General features: G+C 54.3%; 1 protein-coding gene across 5 annotated transcripts; it reads left to right on the forward strand.

Annotated features, from left to right (window-relative positions):
- The first annotated feature begins 613 nt into the window (after positions 1-613).
- On the forward strand, positions 614-20,233 carry LOC102511408 (leukocyte immunoglobulin-like receptor subfamily B member 3). 5 transcript variants are annotated; one of them, XM_032487746.1, is made up of 12 exons: positions 614-1,330; positions 12,894-12,929; positions 13,119-13,406; positions 13,557-13,856; positions 14,084-14,380; positions 14,598-14,900; positions 15,539-15,589; positions 16,202-16,309; positions 16,652-16,694; positions 16,777-16,814; positions 17,039-17,091; positions 18,160-20,233. In XM_032487746.1, the coding sequence occupies exons 1-12, from the start codon at positions 1,252-1,254 to the stop codon at positions 18,304-18,306; spliced, it is 1,743 nt and encodes a 580-aa protein (XP_032343637.1). In that variant the 5' UTR covers positions 614-1,251; the 3' UTR covers positions 18,307-20,233. The 5 variants fall into 5 exon arrangements, with proteins under 5 accessions (XP_032343637.1, XP_014408100.2, XP_032343640.1 ...); XM_032487747.1 differs by lacking the exon at positions 614-1,330 and adding an exon at positions 12,264-12,751 and having other exon boundaries at positions 13,119-13,424; positions 13,554-13,856; XM_032487748.1 differs by lacking the exon at positions 614-1,330 and adding an exon at positions 12,265-12,751.
- Positions 20,234-22,094: the final 1,861 nt, after the last annotated feature.

Here is a 22,094-nt window from a genome sequence, read left to right on the forward strand (position 1 = left end):
CCAGTGCACAGAGATAACCCAGTGTCCACCCAGAAACAGGGGGAAGGGGAGGCCACAGTTTCACCCTTCACCTGGAGCCCTGACCCCTCCCCACCTGGGAGGACCTGGGGGCCCTCTCGTCCCTAGACCTGGAAACCTCTTCCCTCTGACCCCTTCATGACCCCGGGCCCTGAGAGGCCACTCAGCCTGGTTGTCTGTTGTATACTCTGGTTCCCTCTCCATTTGGGGAACTTCCTCTTTTTCTGCATTTATCTGTGGCAACGTATTGCACAAATATTATAAGTAGTATTTGTCAGTGTTAGGCACACACCAGAGCTCTTGGATGGGCGCAACCATCATTCAGTTTACGTGGAGTCTGGGCCCACGACCTCTCATGTCGCAGCCCGCTCCGGTCAGCAGCTAGTCTGGAAATTCACGGTGACTGACTCTCCGGTGAGCCTGGCACCACTGAGCCCACACTCACTCTGAGGAGTGGGCTTTTTGACAATATGCAAACAAAGAAACTCAGGCTCACAGAAAGGGCATTACTGCTCAAGGTTACACGAGCAGTGGGTATAGATTTAAATAAAGATCTGTTTTCCTTCAAGGTAAGACCTCTAACCCAAATGAATGCCCTCTAAAGGTTATAGGCAGGACCAGGGGATGAGGAGGGCATTGTGCCCAAGGAACAAGGGGCACCGAGGAGGCTGGGAGGACTCCGTGAATTGTTCCCAGGTGGTGGGGTAGACACTGTTGCAAGAAAAAGAGAAGTAGTGATGGGGGCAGTGCCGGAAATGAACCCACACTCTGGGGACAGGAGAGGAGTCGTGTTTCCTGCCCTTATTTCCCGGTGCTTCTCCTCTGTGCTCATTGCCCCCTTGGCCTCCACTGAGCTGTAGTTAGATGTTCGACGTACGTCTCTGCTGATCTGAGCTCTGCATACCAGCAGGAAACTGCATCTGCCCTGAAGATGTGAAGGTGAGCCGGGTCCATGGTGAGGACCCCGCAGGGATGTGCTGATGGACGGCTGAGGAAGAAGGAGGCCCCACACGGAGGCTCTGAGAGGGAAGGGCGTGGCCTGGGCACCCTCACCTGCAAGGGGCGCCTCAGGAAGACACCGGGTCTCTTTGCTGATCTGTCACGGAAACGAGAGCCAGGCTCTCAGGAAGGGGCAGTTCCCCATCCTGTGGGGCTGCTGACGTGACAGCCCCATGACGGGGAGGATCAGCCTCTGAGTGGACACACCCTGTGGGTCTCCGTGCTGAGGGCACCATGTCTCCTCCATCTGCACAGCCTGGACCACAGGGAGGAGGCGCCATGACCCCCACGCTCACGGCCCTGCTGTGTCTCGGTGAGATTGAGGAGGGGAGGGCGGTCTTGGTCTGGGAGCCACGCCTGCTCTGTCAGGAGACCCCAGGGCTCAGGACGCTCAGGGGAGCGGAGGTTCTGCTCAGGGTTCAGGGGTGAATCTCTCACAGGGACCTCTCTTCCAGGGCTGAGTGTGGGTGTGAGGACCCAGGTGCAGGCAGATGAGTCTGTGCCCAGGTGTCCCCGCTCCCCCCTCCTCATTGTGGGGACGGGGCAGCCCCTCCCCTGGCAATGGGGAGGGACAACAGCAGCTCTGGGCTGAAGGATGGGGAAGCTGGGGGCTGTGGGGCTGAGAGCTGGGGGATGGGGGTGGGATGTCTTGTGACCCAGGCCCCTGGTATCCTTCCAGGTACCCTCCTCAAACCCACAATCTGGGCTGAGCCACGCTCTGTGATCCCCTAGAATGGCCCTGTGACCATCTGGTGTCAGGGGACCCTGGGGGCCCGGGAGTTCCGTCTGGATAAAGAGGGAAGCCTAGCCCTCTGGGACACACAGCCCCCACTGGGGTCCCGGGGACAAGGCCACGTTCTCCATCCCACACATGACAGAGCACAACACAGGTAGCTACCGCTGTTACTATCACAGCTGCACTGGCTGGTCACAGCGCAGTGACCCCTTGGAGCTGGTGGTGGTGACAAGTGAGAGGACACTCAGGGGTACCCGCCTCGGGCTCTGCCCTCAGGAAGGGGGGCTGCTCCCAGGGCCGTGTCCCTCTCACAGCCCAGCCCTGGGGGAGGTGAGGGAGCCGTGAGCCCCACTGAACAAGTGGCCCCCTTCTCTCCTAGGAGTCTACAGCAAACCCAGCCTCTCAGCCCTGCGGAGTCCCGTGGTGACCTCAGGAGGGAATGTGACCCTCCGGTGTGGCTCATGGCAGGGATTTGACAGGTTCATCCTGACTAAGGAAGGGGAAGACAAGCCCTCCGGGGCCCTGGACGCACAGCCACAGCCCAGCGGGCAGACCCAGGCCCTATTCCCTGTGGGCCCCGTGCCCCCCAGCCCCAGGTGGACGTTCAGATGCTATGGCTGCTACAGGAGCAAACGCCAGGTGTGGTCGGCCCCCAGTGACCCCCTGGAGCTCCTGGTCTCAGGTGAGGAAGTCCCATCCTGGCCCCATATTCCTTTGGAGGCACCCGACTGGTTACTGGGGTCCCTGCTCAGAGGAGAGACCATGTGAGAGGGTGCGGAATGGGGGCTCCTGGACCAGAGACACAGTGTGTGAGAGACAGTGAGACCTGGGGGCCAGGGTGGGAGAAGAGGGTTCATGGGAGGAACCAGCCCCTACAACCCAGGGCTGGTCTTTCCCCCAGGTGTGTCTGGGAAGCCCTCCCTCCTCACCCCGCAGGGCCCTGTTGTGGCCTTGGGACAGAACCTGACCCTCCAATGTCGCTCTGATGTCGGCTACGAAAGATACGCTTTGTTCAAGGAGGGGGAACAAGACCTCCTCCAGCGCCCTGGCCGGCAGCCCCAGGCTGGGCTCTCTCAGGCCGACTTCCCCCGGGGCCTGGTGATTCGCTCTGATGGGGGCCGGTACAGATGCTATGGGGGACACAACCTCTCCTCCGAGTGGTCGGCCCCCAGCGACCCCCTGGACATCCTGGTGGCAGGTGAGGAGCCAGCGGGTCAGTCAGGGACCCAGACTCTGCACAGGCCCTGCTGGGGGAGCCCCAGGGGTGATGCTGGGTCAGGCGGTGGGGCCCCCGAGGAGGGACAGACAGGGAGAGACAGGGGGTGGGCAGGAGATGCGGGTCCTCAGAGAGGCCCTGCTGAGTCTCAGCTGAGAACCAGGTGGGACGGCAGCCCCTCACCCCTTCCTCTCTCTAGGATGGCTGCGTGACACCCCCTCCCTCTCGGTGCAGCCGGGCCCCACGGTGGCCTCAGGAGAGAATGTGACCCTGCTGTGTCAGTCGAGTACCTGGAGGGACACCTTCCTTCTGTCCAAGGAGGGGGCAGCCCATCCCCCGCTGCGTCTTAGATCAAAGTTCCAAGGTGGGCAGTACCGGGCCGAGTTCTCCCTGAGTCCTGTGACCGCAGCCCACCGGGGGACCTACAGGTGCTACAGCTCACTCAACAGTGACCCCTACCTGCTGTCACTCCCCAGTGACCCCCTGGAGCTCCTGGTCTCAGGTGAGGGGCCCCAACCCTGTCCTGTCTGAGTTAGGTCAGCTCAGGGCTCTGTCCCGTGAGAGCTCCAGTCTGGGGTGGGAGTGAAGGGGCTCTGAGGGAGGGTCACCCAGAGGGGATCTGTCGCTCAGATACCCTCCCACCACAGCCCACCCCCTCCCCTCACCTGGGGTCAGAAGGTGACAGGTGGCAGTGAGAAGGTCTTGTGGAGACTACAGGGCAGATGGAGGGGAAGGATTTAGTGAGGGGGGAGGCCGGCTCAGCCCTACCCCCCACCCTCTTCCTGTGCTCATTCTCAGGACCCTCTGGGGCCCCAGCCCCCCACCCAGGGGCTCCAATTCAACAACAGGGCATTCACAGGGCCTCTTTGCTCAGAGATGGCACAGGTCATCCCAGGGCAGTTTGAGAGTCTCTCAGAGGATCTAAAGTCCCCTCAGATACTCAGGGACAGCCTTGTGTCCCAGGGGTCTGCGAGTCAGACAGAGATGCGGGGGACCACAGGGCTCCGGGGCTCTGAAGCCGGGTGGATGAAGGGTGGGGGTCACGGAGAGGGAGATGTTGGGTCCACCCTGGGGGAGGAGCAGCAGGGCTGACGTGGGGAGGAGCATCCCCCTGCCCCTCACCCCTGTCTTGACCCCCAGGAGGCCCTGAGAACCAGCTCCTCCCTCCCATGGAGTCAGGCCCGCAGACGGGTAAGTGAGGGTCTCTGTGGGAGGTGGTGGTGGGTACTTGGGGGGCAGGGCTGAGTGATGCCCTCTGGAGACGCGGACTCGGAGACCCCCTTCCCCTGCCTGGGCCTCAGTTTCCCCAAGTGTCAAAGGCGAGAACGGGCCCAGAGCTTAGATTTCCTTCAGTTCTCACTTCTGGCTGTGATCCCCCGGGAGAGGCGGCCTCACAGGGAGGCCCCAGGACGTGACCTGATCGGTCTGTCCCCTCTGCAGCAGTGACGCTGACACTGTACTGGGGGGAGGGGAGGGGCAGGACAGTGGTCTGGGGCGTCCAGTTCTTTCCCTTCAGCTCAGGGAGCTCAGCTCGAGGGGAAGGAGCACGGGCTGGAGTCAGACCCCGGGTCCAGTCCCAGCTCTGCCATGTCTGGACTGGATGACCTGGGTTCGTGACTTTACTCTCTGAGCCTTAGTTTCCTTGACTGTAAAATGGGTGGGGTGGGGGCAACAATCACTGTTACATGATTGTTCTGAGGGTTAGAGGAGATGAATGCATGGACGCCAGGACGCATCTGGCACATAGTAGGCGCTCAATTAAATGGCACCACTGGCTCATTCATGACGTCCCTGGTGCCCCAGGACTCAAATCGTACCTGAACGTTCTGATCGGGGTCTCGGCGGCCTTCATCCTGCTGCTCCTCCTCCTCCTCCTCATCCTTTGGCGTCACAGCAGATGCAGGAAGTCGGGTGAGTAGTGAACAGAGGGCCCAGGCCACAGGAGGAGACGGGCTTAGGGCAGCAGCCAGAGCGGAACCAGAGGTGGGCGAGGGTAGCTTAGAAAAGAGTGTCCAGAATCTGAAATGTGAACACGTAAAATGAAAGCACCTAACGGCAGCTCACCTGCACAAATGTAAAGGTTTCCATCCTGTTCAATCCCATGAAACACTGAAACACACATGCAAGTGTGAGTTAAGGTTTCCTTCTTCCCTCTTGACCCCCACGCGGAGGGCGGGGACCGTGGCATTCTCGGGGCTGAGACCGCCCCACCTGACCCAGCCCAGGCAGAGGCTGATTTCTAACTCCCTGCAGGGGCTGCAGACCCCGAGCCCAAGAACAGAGGCCTGCAGAGCAGGTAACTCCTGCCCCGACGACCCCCAGACTCCCGCCCCACCGGCAGCCCCCATGGCCCCCTAACACTCCCGTCTCCTCCCCAGCTCCAGCCCAGCTGCCGACGCCCAGGACCAGAACCTCTGTGAGGAGAAGAGGAGGGTGGCCCTGGGGGGTGGGCACACAGATTTCTGTAGGCAATGGGGGAGGGTAGGTTGGGAAGGTTCAGGGATGGGGGTTGAGGACTGAAATCCCACATCACCTCAGCCCTGGGTCCCAGTGGGCCTTCTGGGGGCAGGGCGGGGGTCCAGCCCCCAGAGATCTCAGGGAATCCGGGCAAGCGTCACACCCCCTGTTCTGCCCCAGCAGATGCCGCCGAGAACGACACACAGCCTGCGGAGGGGGTGCAGCTGGACCATCAGGTGAGACCCCTGCTCCCGTCCAGGCCACCAGAGACCTTCTTGTTGCCAGAGTTAGTCCCACGGACACTCCTCTGTCTTCACATCCCAGCTCCCAGCGGCTCCCACACTGACCTCTCCTGGGCTGCCTGGTCATGTTCTGCTCTGACTCCACCCCTCCACTTTCCTCGTGACCTCATGGCCCCTCCTTCGGGGTCCCCTCTCCTGGCTCCTCGTCCTCTGTCTGACCTTCTGCTGTTGGAGCGTAGCCCCACGTCTCAAGAGGATGCATGAATAAGTGCACCTCCCCAGGTCCCCTAGGCTCTCCTTCATTCATTCACCCAGCAAAGGTGCACAGGGCGAGCAGCAGCCCCCCGGCTCCCTGGCGGTGCTGCCGGTGCAGCCGTGAGCACACTGTCCCCACACTCCTCGAGCTCACCTGGTGGGTGAGAGAGACTATATGCAAATAAGCAGGCAGTGTCCTAGAATGCAAGGTCCTGATAGGGAAAGTAAAGCAAGAGAAGGAGACAGAGAGCATGGGGGGGGCGGCGAGGCAGCAAGTGCAAAGGTCCTGAGGCAGGGACATGCTTTTGCAGGAACATGGGCTGTGTGGCTGGAGCCAAATCAGCAAGAGATAACATGTTAATACAGAAATCAGAACCGTAGAGAGCAGCCAGAGACACCAAGGTGTCAGGAAGCCCCTGGAGATTCCATCAGGAAAGTGACCTCATCTCATCTAAGGCTTTAAAGCATCACTCTGGCAACAGAGTGGAAAACTCACTGGAGGAGATCACAGTGGGTCCAGGAGGTGCTGCTCCTGTCTCACTGTCTCACTCCAGCAGAACAGGCTGGATGGAGGCACCCGGGGTTGGGACGTACCCTCAGGGAGGGACGTACGCCCAGGTGAACCACTCAAGATCAAGACCAAGGCAGGGCATGGCCACCTCTCCTTCTCCACTACTGGGGGGACTGCTGGACACAAAGGACAGACAAGCAGAAGAGGACACGCAGAGGGACAGTCAAGCGGGTCCCATCCTCTCCAGCCCCCGGGCTTCCCCCAACCTCATGCTTCTGACCCCCCACCAACTACAGGCTGCCGCATCTGAAGCCCCCCAGGATGTGACCTACGCCCAACTGAACCACTCGACCCTCAGACGGGAGACGACTGCAGCCCCTCCCTCCCAGTCGGGGGAGCCCCCCGCAGAGCCCAGCGTGTACGCCACACTCGCCATCCACTAGCCCAGGGGACCCAGAGCCCGTGCTCTCGAAGGGAGACTGCTGGGACGCCAGAAGGCGCAGGAGCTGCCCGCGGTGGACACCACCTGATGACCACCAGCTGACCTGGACTCCCAACACAGACCACCAGGACCCCCTGGGGCCCTTTTGGAGTCACCTGATTTTTACCTTCAAAAATAACTAGCACTCATACATTTTGGAAATTAAGCAACAGGCTTCTCAATTATCAATTATTTAGAGAAAGACTAGTAAATTATTCCAAATGGAGGTAGAAGGGGAGAAATAATAATGACAAGAGTACCTACTGATGAGGACAAAACAAAAAGTAAGGAGACATTAACAAAGCCAAAAAAATTCATTCTTGAAAGCACTGACCACACTTATAAATCCTAGGCACAATGACCAAGGCAGAAAGAGAGAAGGCACACTTCACCATAATCGGGACACTACGGCGGGCCCTAGAGACTTTAAGTAGATAAAGAACTTTAGGAGCAATCTTACACCATTGTAGTAGAAAACGTCGATGAAATGGACTAACGTCCTCAAATATACAGTTTACTAAAATGATGGACATAAAGATAAATAGAAAATGAACTGTTGTACATATTAAATGTGTTGAATCTGTGATTGATCGTTTTCCCCGCAAAGTGAACACTGAATCTGGAAAGCTCCACTGGTCACTCTTCTGAACACGTATGTGCTTATGAAACACACACGCACATGGACATTCCACACACACAGCAAACTTAAACACGCTTCTCCAGAGAACAGGGAAGGAAAGGACCACTCGCCCCCACACATTTCATCGGGCCAGAGAAAAACAGACGCCGAAACCTGGCAGGAAACACCAAGACAGGGAAAACCACAAGAAGCTGTTTGTCTGTTTCCTGTTTTCCTAAACAAGGTATTCGCAAACAAGCTTCATCGATATATAAAATGGATAATATATCACGACCATGCAGGTATTTTTTTTTCAGGAATGCATGGTTGGTTCCGTCCTCAAAAGGCAACGAACATAATTCCAATGTTAAAAGAAGAGTCTAGAAATAAATAATCATATCAAAAAATGGAAAGTTTTTGATTAAATACTTCACCAGTTTTTAATTAAAAAACTCAGAAATGAAACAGAATTTCCTATCATTTATGAAAGCATCTTTGTTTAAATTTTTTAATTTACCATGTATTAGTTTCTGGCGTACAGCACAGCGCTATATGTATATGTTCTTTTTCATATTCTTTTTCATTACAGGTTACTACAAGCCACTGAATATAGTTCCTTCTGCTATAAGTAGGAACTCGTTGTTTATCTATTTTGTATATAGTAGTTTGTATCAGCCAATCCCAAATTCCCAATCAAAGCATCTTTAGAGATCTACAACAGAAATCAATTTTAAAAGTGAAAATGTGCACTCTTTCTGTCTGTGATTGAAACAGAAGAGACTGTTCACCATTACTCTTCCATTCAGCAGGGCCCTGGAAGAAACGACCAACACCGAGGGATGTAAACCGTATTGCTCACAGATTACAAAAGTGTGTGCATGTAAAACAATGTAAGGATCTATTATTCTAATTAGAAGGTGATTTTATCTAATGTCACTGGGTACCTCATCAATATATAAAAATCAGTTGCATTTCAGACTTCCAGATTTAGACCAGGAGGAAACAGAAGTATGTATCCCTGACCCTCCACTGCACAGGAAGTCTCCTGGGTGGCACGTGCACAACAAACAAGAATGCAGGCAGATTATTTCCGGCCAAGATGGCGGAGTGGTAGGACCACGAGCTCGCCTTGCCTCATGACTACAATGAAACCACAGCTGAATGCTAAACAGCCGTCGAAAAAAGACTGGAACCTAGCAAAAAAGATCTTCTGCAACTGGAAACATAAAGAGGGAACCACAGCAAGACGGTAGGAGGGGCGTGCTCACGATATAATTGGTCACCCAGGTGGGTGACCCACAAGCTGAAGAACAGTTAAGTCGCAGAGGCCCCCCCACAGGAGTGGGAGCTCTGAGCCCCACATCAGGCTCCCCAGCCCAGGTCCCGGCACTGGGAGGAGGAGACCGCAGGACATCTGCTTTTGAAGGCCGGGGGGCTTGGCTCCGGGGGCCCCACAGGCCTAGGGGAAATGGAGACTCCATTAGCTTCAGAAGCTTACACGGAAACTCATGTGCACCAGGTCCAAGGGCAGAGGCAGTCATTTCACAGGAACCTGGGCCAGATCTGCCTGCTGGATTTGGAGGGTCTCCTGGGGACGTGGGGTACGGCTGCGGCTCACCCAGGGGACACAAAAGCTGGTGGCGGGCATTCTGGGAGTGTTCATCTACAGGAGCTTTCCTGGAGGCTGACATCTTGATTGGATCATTAGCACCAAGACCTAGCCCTAGGGAAGCCTCAGGTCAAATAACATACAGGGTGGGAACACAGCCCCACCCATCAGCAGGCTTCCTGAGCCACAAAGGCCTCTAGACACAGCCCTACACACCAGGGGTCCAGCTTCACGCAGCAGTGGGCAGGCCCTGGCTCCTCCTGCCAGGAACCCTGCATGAGCCTCTAGTCGGGCCTCATCCACCAGGGGCAGATTCCAGAAGTAAGAAAACAATTATTCCAAAGTCTGTGGAAGGAATCCACAAACACATAGAAAGACAGACAATATTAGGAGGCAAAGGGATATCTCCCAGGCCAAGGCACAAGATAAAACCCAGAAGAGGTTAGAGGAGATAGGTAATTTATCCAAGAAAGAGTTTAAAGTAATGATGGCCAAGATGTTCAGAGAACTCAAGAGGAGTATAGATGCACAGAGTGAAGTCTTTAGCAAAGAGTTTGAAAAAATAAAGAATATGTAAACAGAGTTGAAGAATAAAATCACTGAAATGAGTAACACACCAGAAGGAACCAAGAATGGAATAAATGAGGCAAGAGAACAGATCGGTGAGCTAGCAGACAGATTACTGGAAATCACTACTTCAGAACAGAAAAAAGGATAAAAAGGAATGAGGACGGTTTAAGAGCACTCTGGGACAACATGAAGCGCTCTAACATTCACATTATAGGGGTCCCAGAAAGAGAAGAGAGGGAGAAAGGACCTGAGAAATTTTTTGGAGCGATAATCAGTGAAAAAGTCCCCAACTTGGGAAAGAGAACAGTCACCCAAGTCCAGGAAGCGCAGAGAGCTCCACACAGGATCCACCCAAAGAGGAGCACACCAAGGCACACAGGCATCAAATTGACAAAAATCTAGGAGAAGATATTAAAATTAGCAAGAGAAAAGCAACAAATAACATACAAGGAAACTCCCATAAGGTTACCAGCTGATTTTTGAGCAGAAACTCCACAGGCCAGGAGGGAGCGGCACGATATACTTAAAGTGATGCACGGGGGAACTTACAACCAAGAACACTCTGTCCAGCAAGGCTCTCGTTCAGACTGGATGGAGAAATCAAAAGCTTCACAGATAAACAAAAGCTAAAAGAACTCAGCACCACCAAACCAGCTTTACAACAGATGTGAAAGGACCTTCTCTAGTCATGAAACCATAAGAGAACAAAAAGAAGAAAGACCTACAAAAGATTGCTCTGGCTGCTTGGGGTCTTCTGTGGTTCCTTATAAATTTGGAATTGTTTGTTCTAGTTCTGTGAGGAACGTGGCAACTATTTTGATGGGGGTTGCGTTGCATCTGTGGATTGCTGTGGGAAGTGTGGCTAATTTGATAGCGTTGATTCTTCCAGTCCAAGAGCACAAGAAATCTTTCCGTTTCTTTGTGTCATTTCGCTTTTTGGAGTATAGGTAACCTCCTTGGTTTTTCATTTCTATGTGTCTTGTTATTTTTGATGTGATGGAAATGTTTATGCCGCTTGTAAAATTCTGATTTTTGAAGTGAGTAAAAGAAAGTGAATGAAGGGCCGCAAATGGCAAAATAGCCTTCTTTCCTGTGGGTGAGTTGTGCTCCATTACATACACGTGTGCTGCGTCCCCGTTATCTGTTCAACTGTTGGTGTGCACTTAGGCTGCTTCCATATCTTGGCAGCTATAAATAACGTTGCCGCTAATAGCAGGCTGTTTGTATCTTTTTGAATTAATTCTTATTTTGTGGCTGGCTTTATTCCTTTGATAACTATGTAAGTTTAAAAAGCTAAAGCTCTGGATGCTCCTGGGGAATGTCATTCTAAGTGAAGTAAGCCAGAAAGAGAAAGAAAAATACCATATGAGATCGCTCATATGTGGGATCTAAAAGAAAAAAAAAAGGAAACAAAACATAAATACAAAACAGAAACAGACTCATAGACACAGAATACAAACTTGTGGTTGCCAAAGGGGAGGAGGGTGGGAAGGGACAGACGGGGAGTTCAAAATGCAGACCCGATAAACAAGATTATACTGTATAGCACAGGGAAATATATACGAGACCTTGTGGTAGCTCACAGAGAAAAAAAATGACAATGAATGTATGTATGTTCATGTATGACTGAAAAATTGTGCTCTGGAATTTGACACAACATGGTAAAATGATTATAAATCAATAAAAAACGTTTTAAAAAAGCTGAAGCTCTAAACGTTCTTAGAAACAATGAACAGTACGTATATGTAAATTAAAAAATGAATGTGCAGTGAAAAAACATGAGCTATCAAGCCATGAAAGACATGGAAGAAACTTAAAAGACACATTACTAAACGCAAGAAGCCAGTCTGAAAAGGCTACAAACTGTCCGATCCCAGCCAAATGACAACTAGGAAAGGCACAGCTACAGGAATAATAAAAAGATCCAGGGGTTTCCAGGGGCTTAGGGGCGAGGGAGGCAGGGAGGGATGAACAGATGGAGCACAAGGGATTTTTAGGGCAATGAAATCCTTCTGACACTATAGTGGTGGCTACGCGTCATTACGCATCTGTCAAAGCCCACAGAGTGCATGTCAAGAGTGAGCCCTAATGTGAACTGTGGACTCTGAGTCATGATAAGGTGCCCATGTCGGCTCACCCATGCACCAACTACGTCACGCTGATGAGGGGTGTTGAGGGGAGGGGAGGATATATGTGTGGGTGGGGAGGGCTACGTGGGAACTCTGCTCAGTTCTGCTGTCAACCTGAAATGCTCTAAAAAAACAAAGTCTATTTTAAAAAAAGAATTGGCTGTTCTCTCAGGTCAGAGCACTAAGCCACACCCTGTCCCATCAACCTGAAGACAGAACCACAGGATGAGAAGGAGACTCTGTCCAGGAAAAAGGGGCACCGAGGAGGCAAGAACAACTCTGGGGCTATATCCCAGGAGGTGGGGTGGACGCTGTGCAAGAAAAAAGAGAAGTGATGTGGACTGTGACGGAAATACACCCACACTCCGGGGCCAGGAGAGGAGTCCTGGTTCCTGCCCTTATTTCCCGGTGCTTCTCCTCTGTGCTCATTGCCCCCTTGGCCTCCACCGAGCTGTAGGTAGACGTTCGACGTACGTCTCTGCTGATCTGAGCTCTGCATACCAGCAGGAACCTGCATCTGCCCTGAAGATGTGAAGGTGAGCCGGGTCCATGGTGAGGACCCCGCAGGACTGTGCTGATGGACGGCTGAGGACGAAGGAGGCCCCACACGGAGGCTCTGAGAGGGAAGGGCGTGGCCTGGGCACCCTCACCTGCAAGGGGCGCCTCAGGAAGACACCGGGTCTCTTTGCTGATCTGTCACGAAAAGGAGAGCCAGGCTCTCAAGAAGGGGCAGTTCCCCTTCCCGTGGGGCTGCTGACGTGACAGCCCCGTGACGGGGAGGACCAGCCTCTGAGCGGACACACCCTGTGGGTCTCCGTGCTGAGGGCACCGTGTCTCCTCCATCTGCACAGCCTGGACCACAGGGAGGAGGCGCCATGACCCCCACCCTCACGGCCCTGCTCTGTCTCGGTGAGATTGAGGAGGGGAGGGCGGTCCTGGTCTGGGAGCCACGCCTGCTCTGTCAGGAGACCCCAGGGCTCAGGACGCTCAGGGGAGCGGAGGTTCTGCTCAGGGTTCAGGGGTGAATCTCTCACAGGGACCTCTCTTCCAGGGCTGAGTGTGGGCGTGAGGACCCAGGTGCAGGCAGGTGAGTCTGTGCCCAGGTGTCCCCGCTCCCCCCTCCTCATTGTGGGGACGGGGCAGCCCCTCCCCGGGCAATGGGGATGGGGAACAGCAGCTCTGGGCTGAAGGAAGGGGAGGCTGGGGGCTGTGGGGCTGAGAGCTGGGGGATGGGGGTGGGAATGTCTTGTGACCCAGGCCTCTGATTTCCTTCCAGGGACCCTCCCCAAACCCACCATCTGGGCTGAGCCAGGCTCTGTGATCCCCTGGAATGTCCCTGTGACCATCTGGTGTCAGGGGACCCTGGGGGCCCGGGAGTTCCGTCTGGATAAAGAGGGAAGCAAAAGCCCCTGGGACACACAGCCCCCACTGGGGTCCGGGGACAAGGCCACGTTCTCCATCTCATACATGACAGAGCACAACACAGGGAGATACCGCTGTTACTATCTCAGCCTCACTGGCTGGTCAGAGCGCAGTGACCCCCTGGAGCTGGTGGTGGTGACAAGTGAGAGGACACTCAGGGGTACCCGCCTCGGGCTCTGCCCTCAGGAAGGGGGGCTGCTCCCAGGGCCGTGTCCCTCTCACAGCCCAGCCCTGGGGGAGGTGAGGGAGCCGTGAGCCCCACTGAACAAGCGGCCCCCTTCTCTCCTAGGAGTCTACAGCAAACCCAGCCTCTCAGCCCTGACGAGCCCCGTGGTGACCTCAGGAGGGAACGTGACCCTCCGGTGTGGCTCATGGCAGGGATTTGACAGGTTCATCCTGACTAAGGAAGGGGAAGACAAGCCCACCGGGGCCCTGGATGCACAGCCACAGCCCAGCGGGCAGACCCAGGCCCTGTTCCCTGTGGGCCCCGTGCCCCCCAGCCCCAGGTGGACGTTCAGATGTTATGGCTGCTACAGGAGCAAACGCCAGGTGTGGTCGGCCCCCAGTGACCCCCTGGAGCTCCTGGTCTCAGGTGAGGAAGTCCCATAGTGGCCCCATATTCCTTTGGAGGCACCCGACTGGTTATTGGGGTCCCTGCTCAGAGGAGAGACCATGTGAGAGGGTAGGGGGTGGGGGATGGGGGCTCCTGGACCAGAGACACAGAGTGTGAGAGACAGTGAGACCTGGGGGCCAGGGTCGGGAGGAGAGGGTTCATGGGAGGAACCAGCCCGTACAACCCAGGGCTGGTCTTTCCCCCAGGTGTGTCTGGGAAGCCCTCCCTCCTCACCCCGCAGGGCCCTGTTGTGGCCTTGGGACAGAACCTGACCCTCCAATGTCGCTCTGATGTCGGCTACGAAAGATACGCTTTGTTCAAGGAGGGGGAACAAGACCTCCTCCAGCGCCCTGGCCGGCAGCCCCAGGCTGGGCTCTCTCAGGCCGACTTCCCCCGGGGCCTGGTGATTCGCTCTGATGGGGGCCGGTACAGATGCTATGGGGGACACAACCTCTCCTCCGAGTGGTCGGCCCCCAGCGACCCCCTGGACATCCTGGTGGCAGGTGAGGAGCCAGCGGGTCAGTCAGGGACCCAGACTCTGCACAGGCCCTGCTGGGGGAGCCCCAGGGGTGATGCTGGGTCAGGCGGTGGGGCCCCCGAGGAGGGACAGACAGGGAGAGACAGGGGGTGGGCAGGAGATGCGGGTCCTCAGAGAGGCCCTGCTGAGTCTCAGCTGAGAACCAGGTGGGACGGCAGCCCCTCACCCCTTCCTCTCTCTAGGATGGCTGCGTGACACCCCCTCCCTCTCGGTGCAGCCGGGCCCCACGGTGGCCTCAGGAGAGAATGTGACCCTGCTGTGTCAGTCGAGTACCTGGAGGGACACCTTCCTTCTGTCCAAGGAGGGGGCAGCCCATCCCCCGCTGCGTCTTAGATCAAAGTTCCAAGGTGGGCAGTACCGGGCCGAGTTCTCCCTGAGTCCTGTGACCGCAGCCCACCGGGGGACCTACAGGTGCTACAGCTCACTCAACAGTGACCCCTACCTGCTGTCACTCCCCAGTGACCCCCTGGAGCTCCTGGTCTCAGGTGAGGGGCCCCAACCCTGTCCTGTCTGAGTTAGGTCAGCTCAGGGCTCTGTCCCGTGAGAGCTCCAGTCTGGGGTGGGAGTGAAGGGGCTCTGAGGGAGGGTCACCCAGAGGGGATCTGTCGCTCAGATACCCTCCCACCACAGCCCACCCCCTCCCCTCACCTGGGGTCAGAAGGTGACAGGTGGCAGTGAGAAGGTCTTGTGGAGACTACAGGGCAGATGGAGGGGAAGGATTTAGTGAGGGGGGAGGCCGGCTCAGCCCTACCCCCCACCCTCTTCCTGTGCTCATTCTCAGGACCCTCTGGGGCCCCAGCCCCCCACCCAGGGGCTCCAATTCAACAACAGGGCATTCACAGGGCCTCTTTGCTCAGAGATGGCACAGGTCATCCCAGGGCAGTTTGAGAGTCTCTCAGAGGATCTAAAGTCCCCTCAGATACTCAGGGACAGCCTTGTGTCCCAGGGGTCTGCGAGTCAGACAGAGATGCGGGGGACCACAGGGCTCCGGGGCTCTGAAGCCGGGTGGATGAAGGGTGGGGGTCACGGAGAGGGAGATGTTGGGTCCACCCTGGGGGAGGAGCAGCAGGGCTGACGTGGGGAGGAGCATCCCCCTGCCCCTCACCCCTGTCTTGACCCCCAGGAGGCCCTGAGAACCAGCTCCTCCCTCCCATGGAGTCAGGCCCGCAGACGGGTAAGTGAGGGTCTCTGTGGGAGGTGGTGGTGGGTACTTGGGGGGCAGGGCTGAGTGATGCCCTCTGGAGACGCGGACTCGGAGACCCCCTTCCCCTGCCTGGGCCTCAGTTTCCCCAAGTGTCAAAGGCGAGAATGGGCCCAGAGCTTAGATTTCCTTCAGTTCTCACTTCTGGCTGTGATCCCCCGGGAGAGGCGGCCTCACAGGGAGGCCCCAGGACGTGACCTGATCGGTCTGTCCCCTCTGCAGCAGTGACGCTGACACTGTACTGGGGGGAGGGGAGGGGCAGGACAGTGGTCTGGGGCGTCCAGTTCTTTCCCTTCAGCTCAGGGAGCTCAGCTCGAGGGGAAGGAGCACGGGCTGGAGTCAGACCCCGGGTCCAGTCCCAGCTCTGCCATGTCTGGACTGGATGACCTGGGTTCGTGACTTTACTCTCTGAGCCTTAGTTTCCTTGACTGTAAAATGGGTGGGGTGGGGGCAACAATCACTGTTACATGATTGTTCTGAGGGTTAGAGGAGATGAATGCATGGACGCCAGGACGCATCTGGCACATAGTAGGCGCTCAATTAAATGGCACCACTGGCTCATTCATGACGTCCCTGGTGCCCCAGGACTCAAATCGTACCTGAACGTTCTGATCGGGGTCTCGGCGGCCTTCATCCTGCTGCTCCTCCTCCTCCTCCTCATCCTTTGGCGTCACAGCAGATGCAGGAAGTCGGGTGAGTAGTGAACAGAGGGCCCAGGCCACAGGAGGAGACGGGCTTAGGGCAGCAGCCAGAGCGGAACCAGAGGTGGGCGAGGGTAGCTTAGAAAAGAGTGTCCAGAATCTGAAATGTGAACACGTAAAATGAAAGCACCTAACGGCAGCTCACCTGCACAAATGTAAAGGTTTCCATCCTGTTCAATCCCATGAAACACTGAAACACACATGCAAGTGTGAGTTAAGGTTTCCTTCTTCCCTCTTGACCCCCACGCGGAGGGCGGGGACCGTGGCATTCTCGGGGCTGAGACCGCCCCACCTGACCCAGCCCAGGCAGAGGCTGATTTCTAACTCCCTGCAGGGGCTGCAGACCCCGAGCCCAAGGACAGAGGCCTGCAGAGCAGGTAACTCCTGCCCCGACGACCCCCAGACTCCCGCCCCACCGGCAGCCCCCATGGCCCCCTAACACTCCCGTCTCCTCCCCAGCTCCAGCCCAGCTGCCGACGCCCAGGACCAGAACCTCTGTGAGGAGAAGAGGAGGGTGGCCCTGGGGGGTGGGCACACAGATTTCTGTAGGCAATGGGGGAGGGTAGGTTGGGAAGGTTCAGGGATGGGGGTTGAGGACTGAAATCCCACATCACCTCAGCCCTGGGTCCCAGTGGGCCTTCTGGGGGCAGGGCGGGGGTCCAGCCCCCAGAGATCTCAGGGAATCCGGGCAAGCGTCACACCCCCTGTTCTGCCCCAGCAGATGCCGCCGAGAACGACACACAGCCTGCGGAGGGGGTGCAGCTGGACCATCAGGTGAGACCCCTGCTCCCGTCCAGGCCACCAGAGACCTTCTTGTTGCCAGACTTAGTCCCACGGACACTCCTCTGTCTTCACATCCCAGCTCCCAGCGGCTCCCACACTGACCTCTCCTGGGCTGCCTGGTCATGTTCTGCTCTGACTCCACCCCTCCACTTTCCTCGTGACCTCATGGCCCCTCCTTCGGGGTCCCCTCTCCTGGCTCCTCGTCCTCTGTCTGACCTTCTGCTGTTGGAGCGTAGCCCCACGTCTCAAGAGGATGCATGAATAAGTGCACCTCCCCAGGTCCCCTAGGCTCTCCTTCATTCATTCACCCAGCAAAGGTGCACAGGGCGAGCAGCAGCCCCCCGGCTCCCTGGCGGTGCTGCCGGTGCAGCCGTGAGCACACTGTCCCCACACTCCTCGAGCTCACCTGGTGGGTGAGAGAGACTATATGCAAATAAGCAGGCAGTGTCCTAGAATGCAAGGTCCTGATAGGGAAAGTAAAGCAAGAGAAGGAGACAGAGAGCATGGGGGGGGCGGCGAGGCAGCAAGTGCAAAGGTCCTGAGGCAGGGACATGCTTTTGCAGGAACATGGGCTGTGTGGTTGGAGCCAAATCAGCAAGAGATAACATGTTAATACAGAAATCAGAACCGTAGAGAGCAGCCAGAGACACCAAGGTGTCAGGAAGCCCCTGGAGATTCCATCAGGAAAGTGACCTCATCTCATCTAAGGCTTTAAAGCATCACTCTGGCAACAGAGTGGAAAACTCACTGGAGGAGATCACAGTGGGTCCAGGAGGTGCTGCTCCTGTCTCACTGTCTCACTCCAGCAGAACAGGCTGGATGGAGGCACCCGGGGTTGGGACGTACCCTCAGGGAGGGACGTACGCCCAGGTGAACCACTCAAGATCAAGACCAAGGCAGGGCATGGCCACCTCTCCTTCTCCACTACTGGGGGGACTGCTGGACACAAAGGACAGACAAGCAGAAGAGGACACGCAGAGGGACAGTCAAGCGGGTCCCATCCTCTCCAGCCCCCGGGCTTCCCCCAACCTCATGCTTCTGACCCCCCACCAACTACAGGCTGCCGCATCTGAAGCCCCCCAGGATGTGACCTACGCCCAACTGAACCACTCGACCCTCAGACGGGAGACGACTGCAGCCCCTCCCTCCCAGTCGGGGGAGCCCCCCGCAGAGCCCAGCGTGTACGCCACACTCGCCATCCACTAGCCCAGGGGACCCAGAGCCCGTGCTCTCGAAGGGAGACTGCTGGGACGCCAGAAGGCGCAGGAGCTGCCCGCGGTGGACACCACCTGATGACCACCAGCCGACCTGGACTCCCAACACAGACCACCAGGACCCCCTGGGGCCCTTTTGGAGTCACCTGATTTTTACCTTCAAAAATAACTAGCACTCATACATTTTGGAAATTAAGCAACAGGCTTCTCAATTATCAATTATTTAGAGAAAGACTAGTAAATTATTCCAAATGGAGGTAGAAGGGGAGAAATAATAATGACAAGAGTACCTACTGATGAGGACAAAACAAAAAGTAAGGAGACATTAACAAAGCCAAAAAAATTCATTCTTGAAAACACTGACCACACTTATAAATCCTAGGCACAATGACCAAGGCAGAAAGAGAGAAGGCACACTTCACCATAATCGGGACACTACGGCGGGCCCTAGAGACTTTAAGTAGATAAAGAACTTTAGGAGCAATCTTACACCATTGTAGTAGAAAACGTCGATGAAATGGACTAACGTCCTCAAATATACAGTTTACCAAAATGATGGACATAAAGATAAATAGAAAATGAACTGTTGTACATATTAAATGTGTTGAATCTGTGATTGATCGTTTTCCCCGCAAAGTGAACACTGAATCTGGAAAGCTCCACTGGTCACTCTTCTGAACACGTATGTGCTTATGAAACACACACGCACATGGACATTCCACACACACAGCAAACTTAAACACGCTTCTCCAGAGAACAGGGAAGGAAAGGACCACTCGCCCCCACACATTTCATCGGGCCAGAGAAAAACAGACGCCGAAACCTGGCAGGAAACACCAAGACAGGGAAAACCACAAGAAGCTGTTTGTCTGTTTCCTGTTTTCCTAAACAAGGTATTCGCAAACAAGCTTCATCGATATATAAAATGGATAATATATCACGACCATGCAGGTATTTTTTTTTCAGGAATGCATGGTTGGTTCCGTCCTCAAAAGGCAACGAACATAATTCCAATGTTAAAAGAAGAGTCTAGAAATAAATAATCATATCAAAAAATGGAAAGTTTTTGATTAAATACTTCACCAGTTTTTAATTAAAAAACTCAGAAATGAAACAGAATTTCCTATCATTTATGAAAGCATCTTTGTTTAAATTTTTTAATTTACCATGTATTAGTTTCTGGCGTACAGCACAGCGCTATATGTATATGTTCTTTTTCATATTCTTTTTCATTACAGGTTACTACAAGCCACTGAATATAGTTCCTTCTGCTATAAGTAGGAACTCGTTGTTTATCTATTTTGTATATAGTAGTTTGTATCAGCCAATCCCAAATTCCCAATCAAAGCATCTTTAGAGATCTACAACAGAAATCAATTTTAAAAGTGAAAATGTGCACTCTTTCTGTCTGTGATTGAAACAGAAGAGACTGTTCACCATTACTCTTCCATTCAGCAGGGCCCTGGAAGAAACGACCAACACCGAGGGATGTAAACCGTATTGCTCACAGATTACAAAAGTGTGTGCATGTAAAACAATGTAAGGATCTATTATTCTAATTAGAAGGTGATTTTATCTAATGTCACTGGGTACCTCATCAATATATAAAAATCAGTTGCATTTCAGACTTCCAGATTTAGACCAGGAGGAAACAGAAGTATGTATCCCTGACCCTCCACTGCACAGGAAGTCTCCTGGGTGGCACGTGCACAACAAACAAGAATGCAGGCAGATTATTTCCGGCCAAGATGGCGGAGTGGTAGGACCACGAGCTCGCCTTGCCTCATGACTACAATGAAACCACAGCTGAATGCTAAACAGCCGTCGAAAAAAGACTGGAACCTAGCAAAAAAGATCTTCTGCAACTGGAAACATAAAGAGGGAACCACAGCAAGACGGTAGGAGGGGCGTGCTCACGATATAATTGGTCACCCAGGTGGGTGACCCACAAGCTGAAGAACAGTTAAGTCGCAGAGGCCCCCCCACAGGAGTGGGAGCTCTGAGCCCCACATCAGGCTCCCCAGCCCAGGTCCCGGCACTGGGAGGAGGAGACCGCAGGACATCTGCTTTGAAGGCCGGGGGGCTTGGCTCCGGGGGCCCCACAGGCCTAGGGGAAATGGAGACTCCATTAGCTTCAGAAGCTTACACGGAAACTCATGTGCACCAGGTCCAAGGGCAGAGGCAGTCATTTCACAGGAACCTGGGCCAGATCTGCCTGCTGGATTTGGAGGGTCTCCTGGGGACGTGGGGGATGGCTGCGGCTCACCCAGGGGACACAAAAGCTGGTGGCGGGCATTCTGGGAGTGTTCATCTACAGGAGCTTTCCTGGAGGCTGACATCTTGATTGGATCATTAGCACCAAGACCTAGCCCTAGGGAAGCCTCAGGTCAAATAACATACAGGGTGGGAACACAGCCCCACCCATCAGCAGGCTTCCTGAGCCACAAAGGCCTCTAGACACAGCCCTACACACCAGGGGTCCAGCTTCACGCAGCAGTGGGCAGGCCCTGGCTCCTCCTGCCAGGAACCCTGCATGAGCCTCTAGTCGGGCCTCATCCACCAGGGGCAGATTCCAGAAGTAAGAAAACAATTATTCCAAAGTCTGTGGAAGGAATCCACAAACACATAGAAAGACAGACAATATTAGGAGGCAAAGGGATATCTCCCAGGCCAAGGCACAAGATAAAACCCAGAAGAGGTTAGAGGAGATAGGTAATTTATCCAAGAAAGAGTTTAAAGTAATGATGGCCAAGATGTTCAGAGAACTCAAGAGGAGTATAGATGCACAGAGTGAAGTCTTTAGCAAAGAGTTTGAAAAAATAAAGAATATGTAAACAGAGTTGAAGAATAAAATCACTGAAATGAGTAACACACCAGAAGGAACCAAGAATGGAATAAATGAGGCAAGAGAACAGATCGGTGAGCTAGCAGACAGATTACTGGAAATCACTACTTCAGAACAGAAAAAAGGATAAAAAGGAATGAGGACGGTTTAAGAGCACTCTGGGACAACATGAAGCGCTCTAACATTCACATTATAGGGGTCCCAGAAAGAGAAGAGAGGGAGAAAGGACCTGAGAAATTTTTTGGAGCGATAATCAGTGAAAAAGTCCCCAACTTGGGAAAGAGAACAGTCACCCAAGTCCAGGAAGCGCAGAGAGCTCCACACAGGATCCACCCAAAGAGGAGCACACCAAGGCACACAGGCATCAAATTGACAAAAATCTAGGAGAAGATATTAAAATTAGCAAGAGAAAAGCAACGAATAACATACAAGGAAACTCCCATAAGGTTACCAGCTGATTTTTGAGCAGAAACTCTACAGGCCAGGAGGGAGCGGCACGATATACTTAAAGTGATGCACAGGGGAACTTACAACCAAGAACACTCTGTCCAGCAAGGCTCTCGTTCAGACTGGATGGAGAAATCAAAAGCTTCACAGATAAACAAATGCTAAAAGATTTCAGCACCACCAAACCAGCTTTACAGCAAATGTTAAAGGACCTCTAGTCATCAAACTGTAAGAAAAAGGAATAAAAAGAAGAAAGAGAAAAAAAAAAGAGACCTACAAAGGATTCCTCTGGCTGTTCAGGGTCTTTCGTGGTTCTTTATAAATTTTGGAATTGTTCTAGTTCTGTGAGGAATGTCGCGAGTATTTTGACAGGGATTTTTAGGGCAATGAAATTATTAGTGTATGACACTATAGTGGTGGCTACATGTCATTAAGCATTTGGCAAAACCCATAGAATGTACATCAAGAGTGAACCCTAAAGTAAACTG

The sequence above is a fragment of the Camelus ferus genome, chromosome 9 (genome assembly GCF_009834535.1).
Source record: "Camelus ferus isolate YT-003-E chromosome 9, BCGSAC_Cfer_1.0, whole genome shotgun sequence".
In the NCBI taxonomy this organism is placed as follows: Eukaryota; Metazoa; Chordata; class Mammalia; order Artiodactyla; family Camelidae; genus Camelus; species Camelus ferus.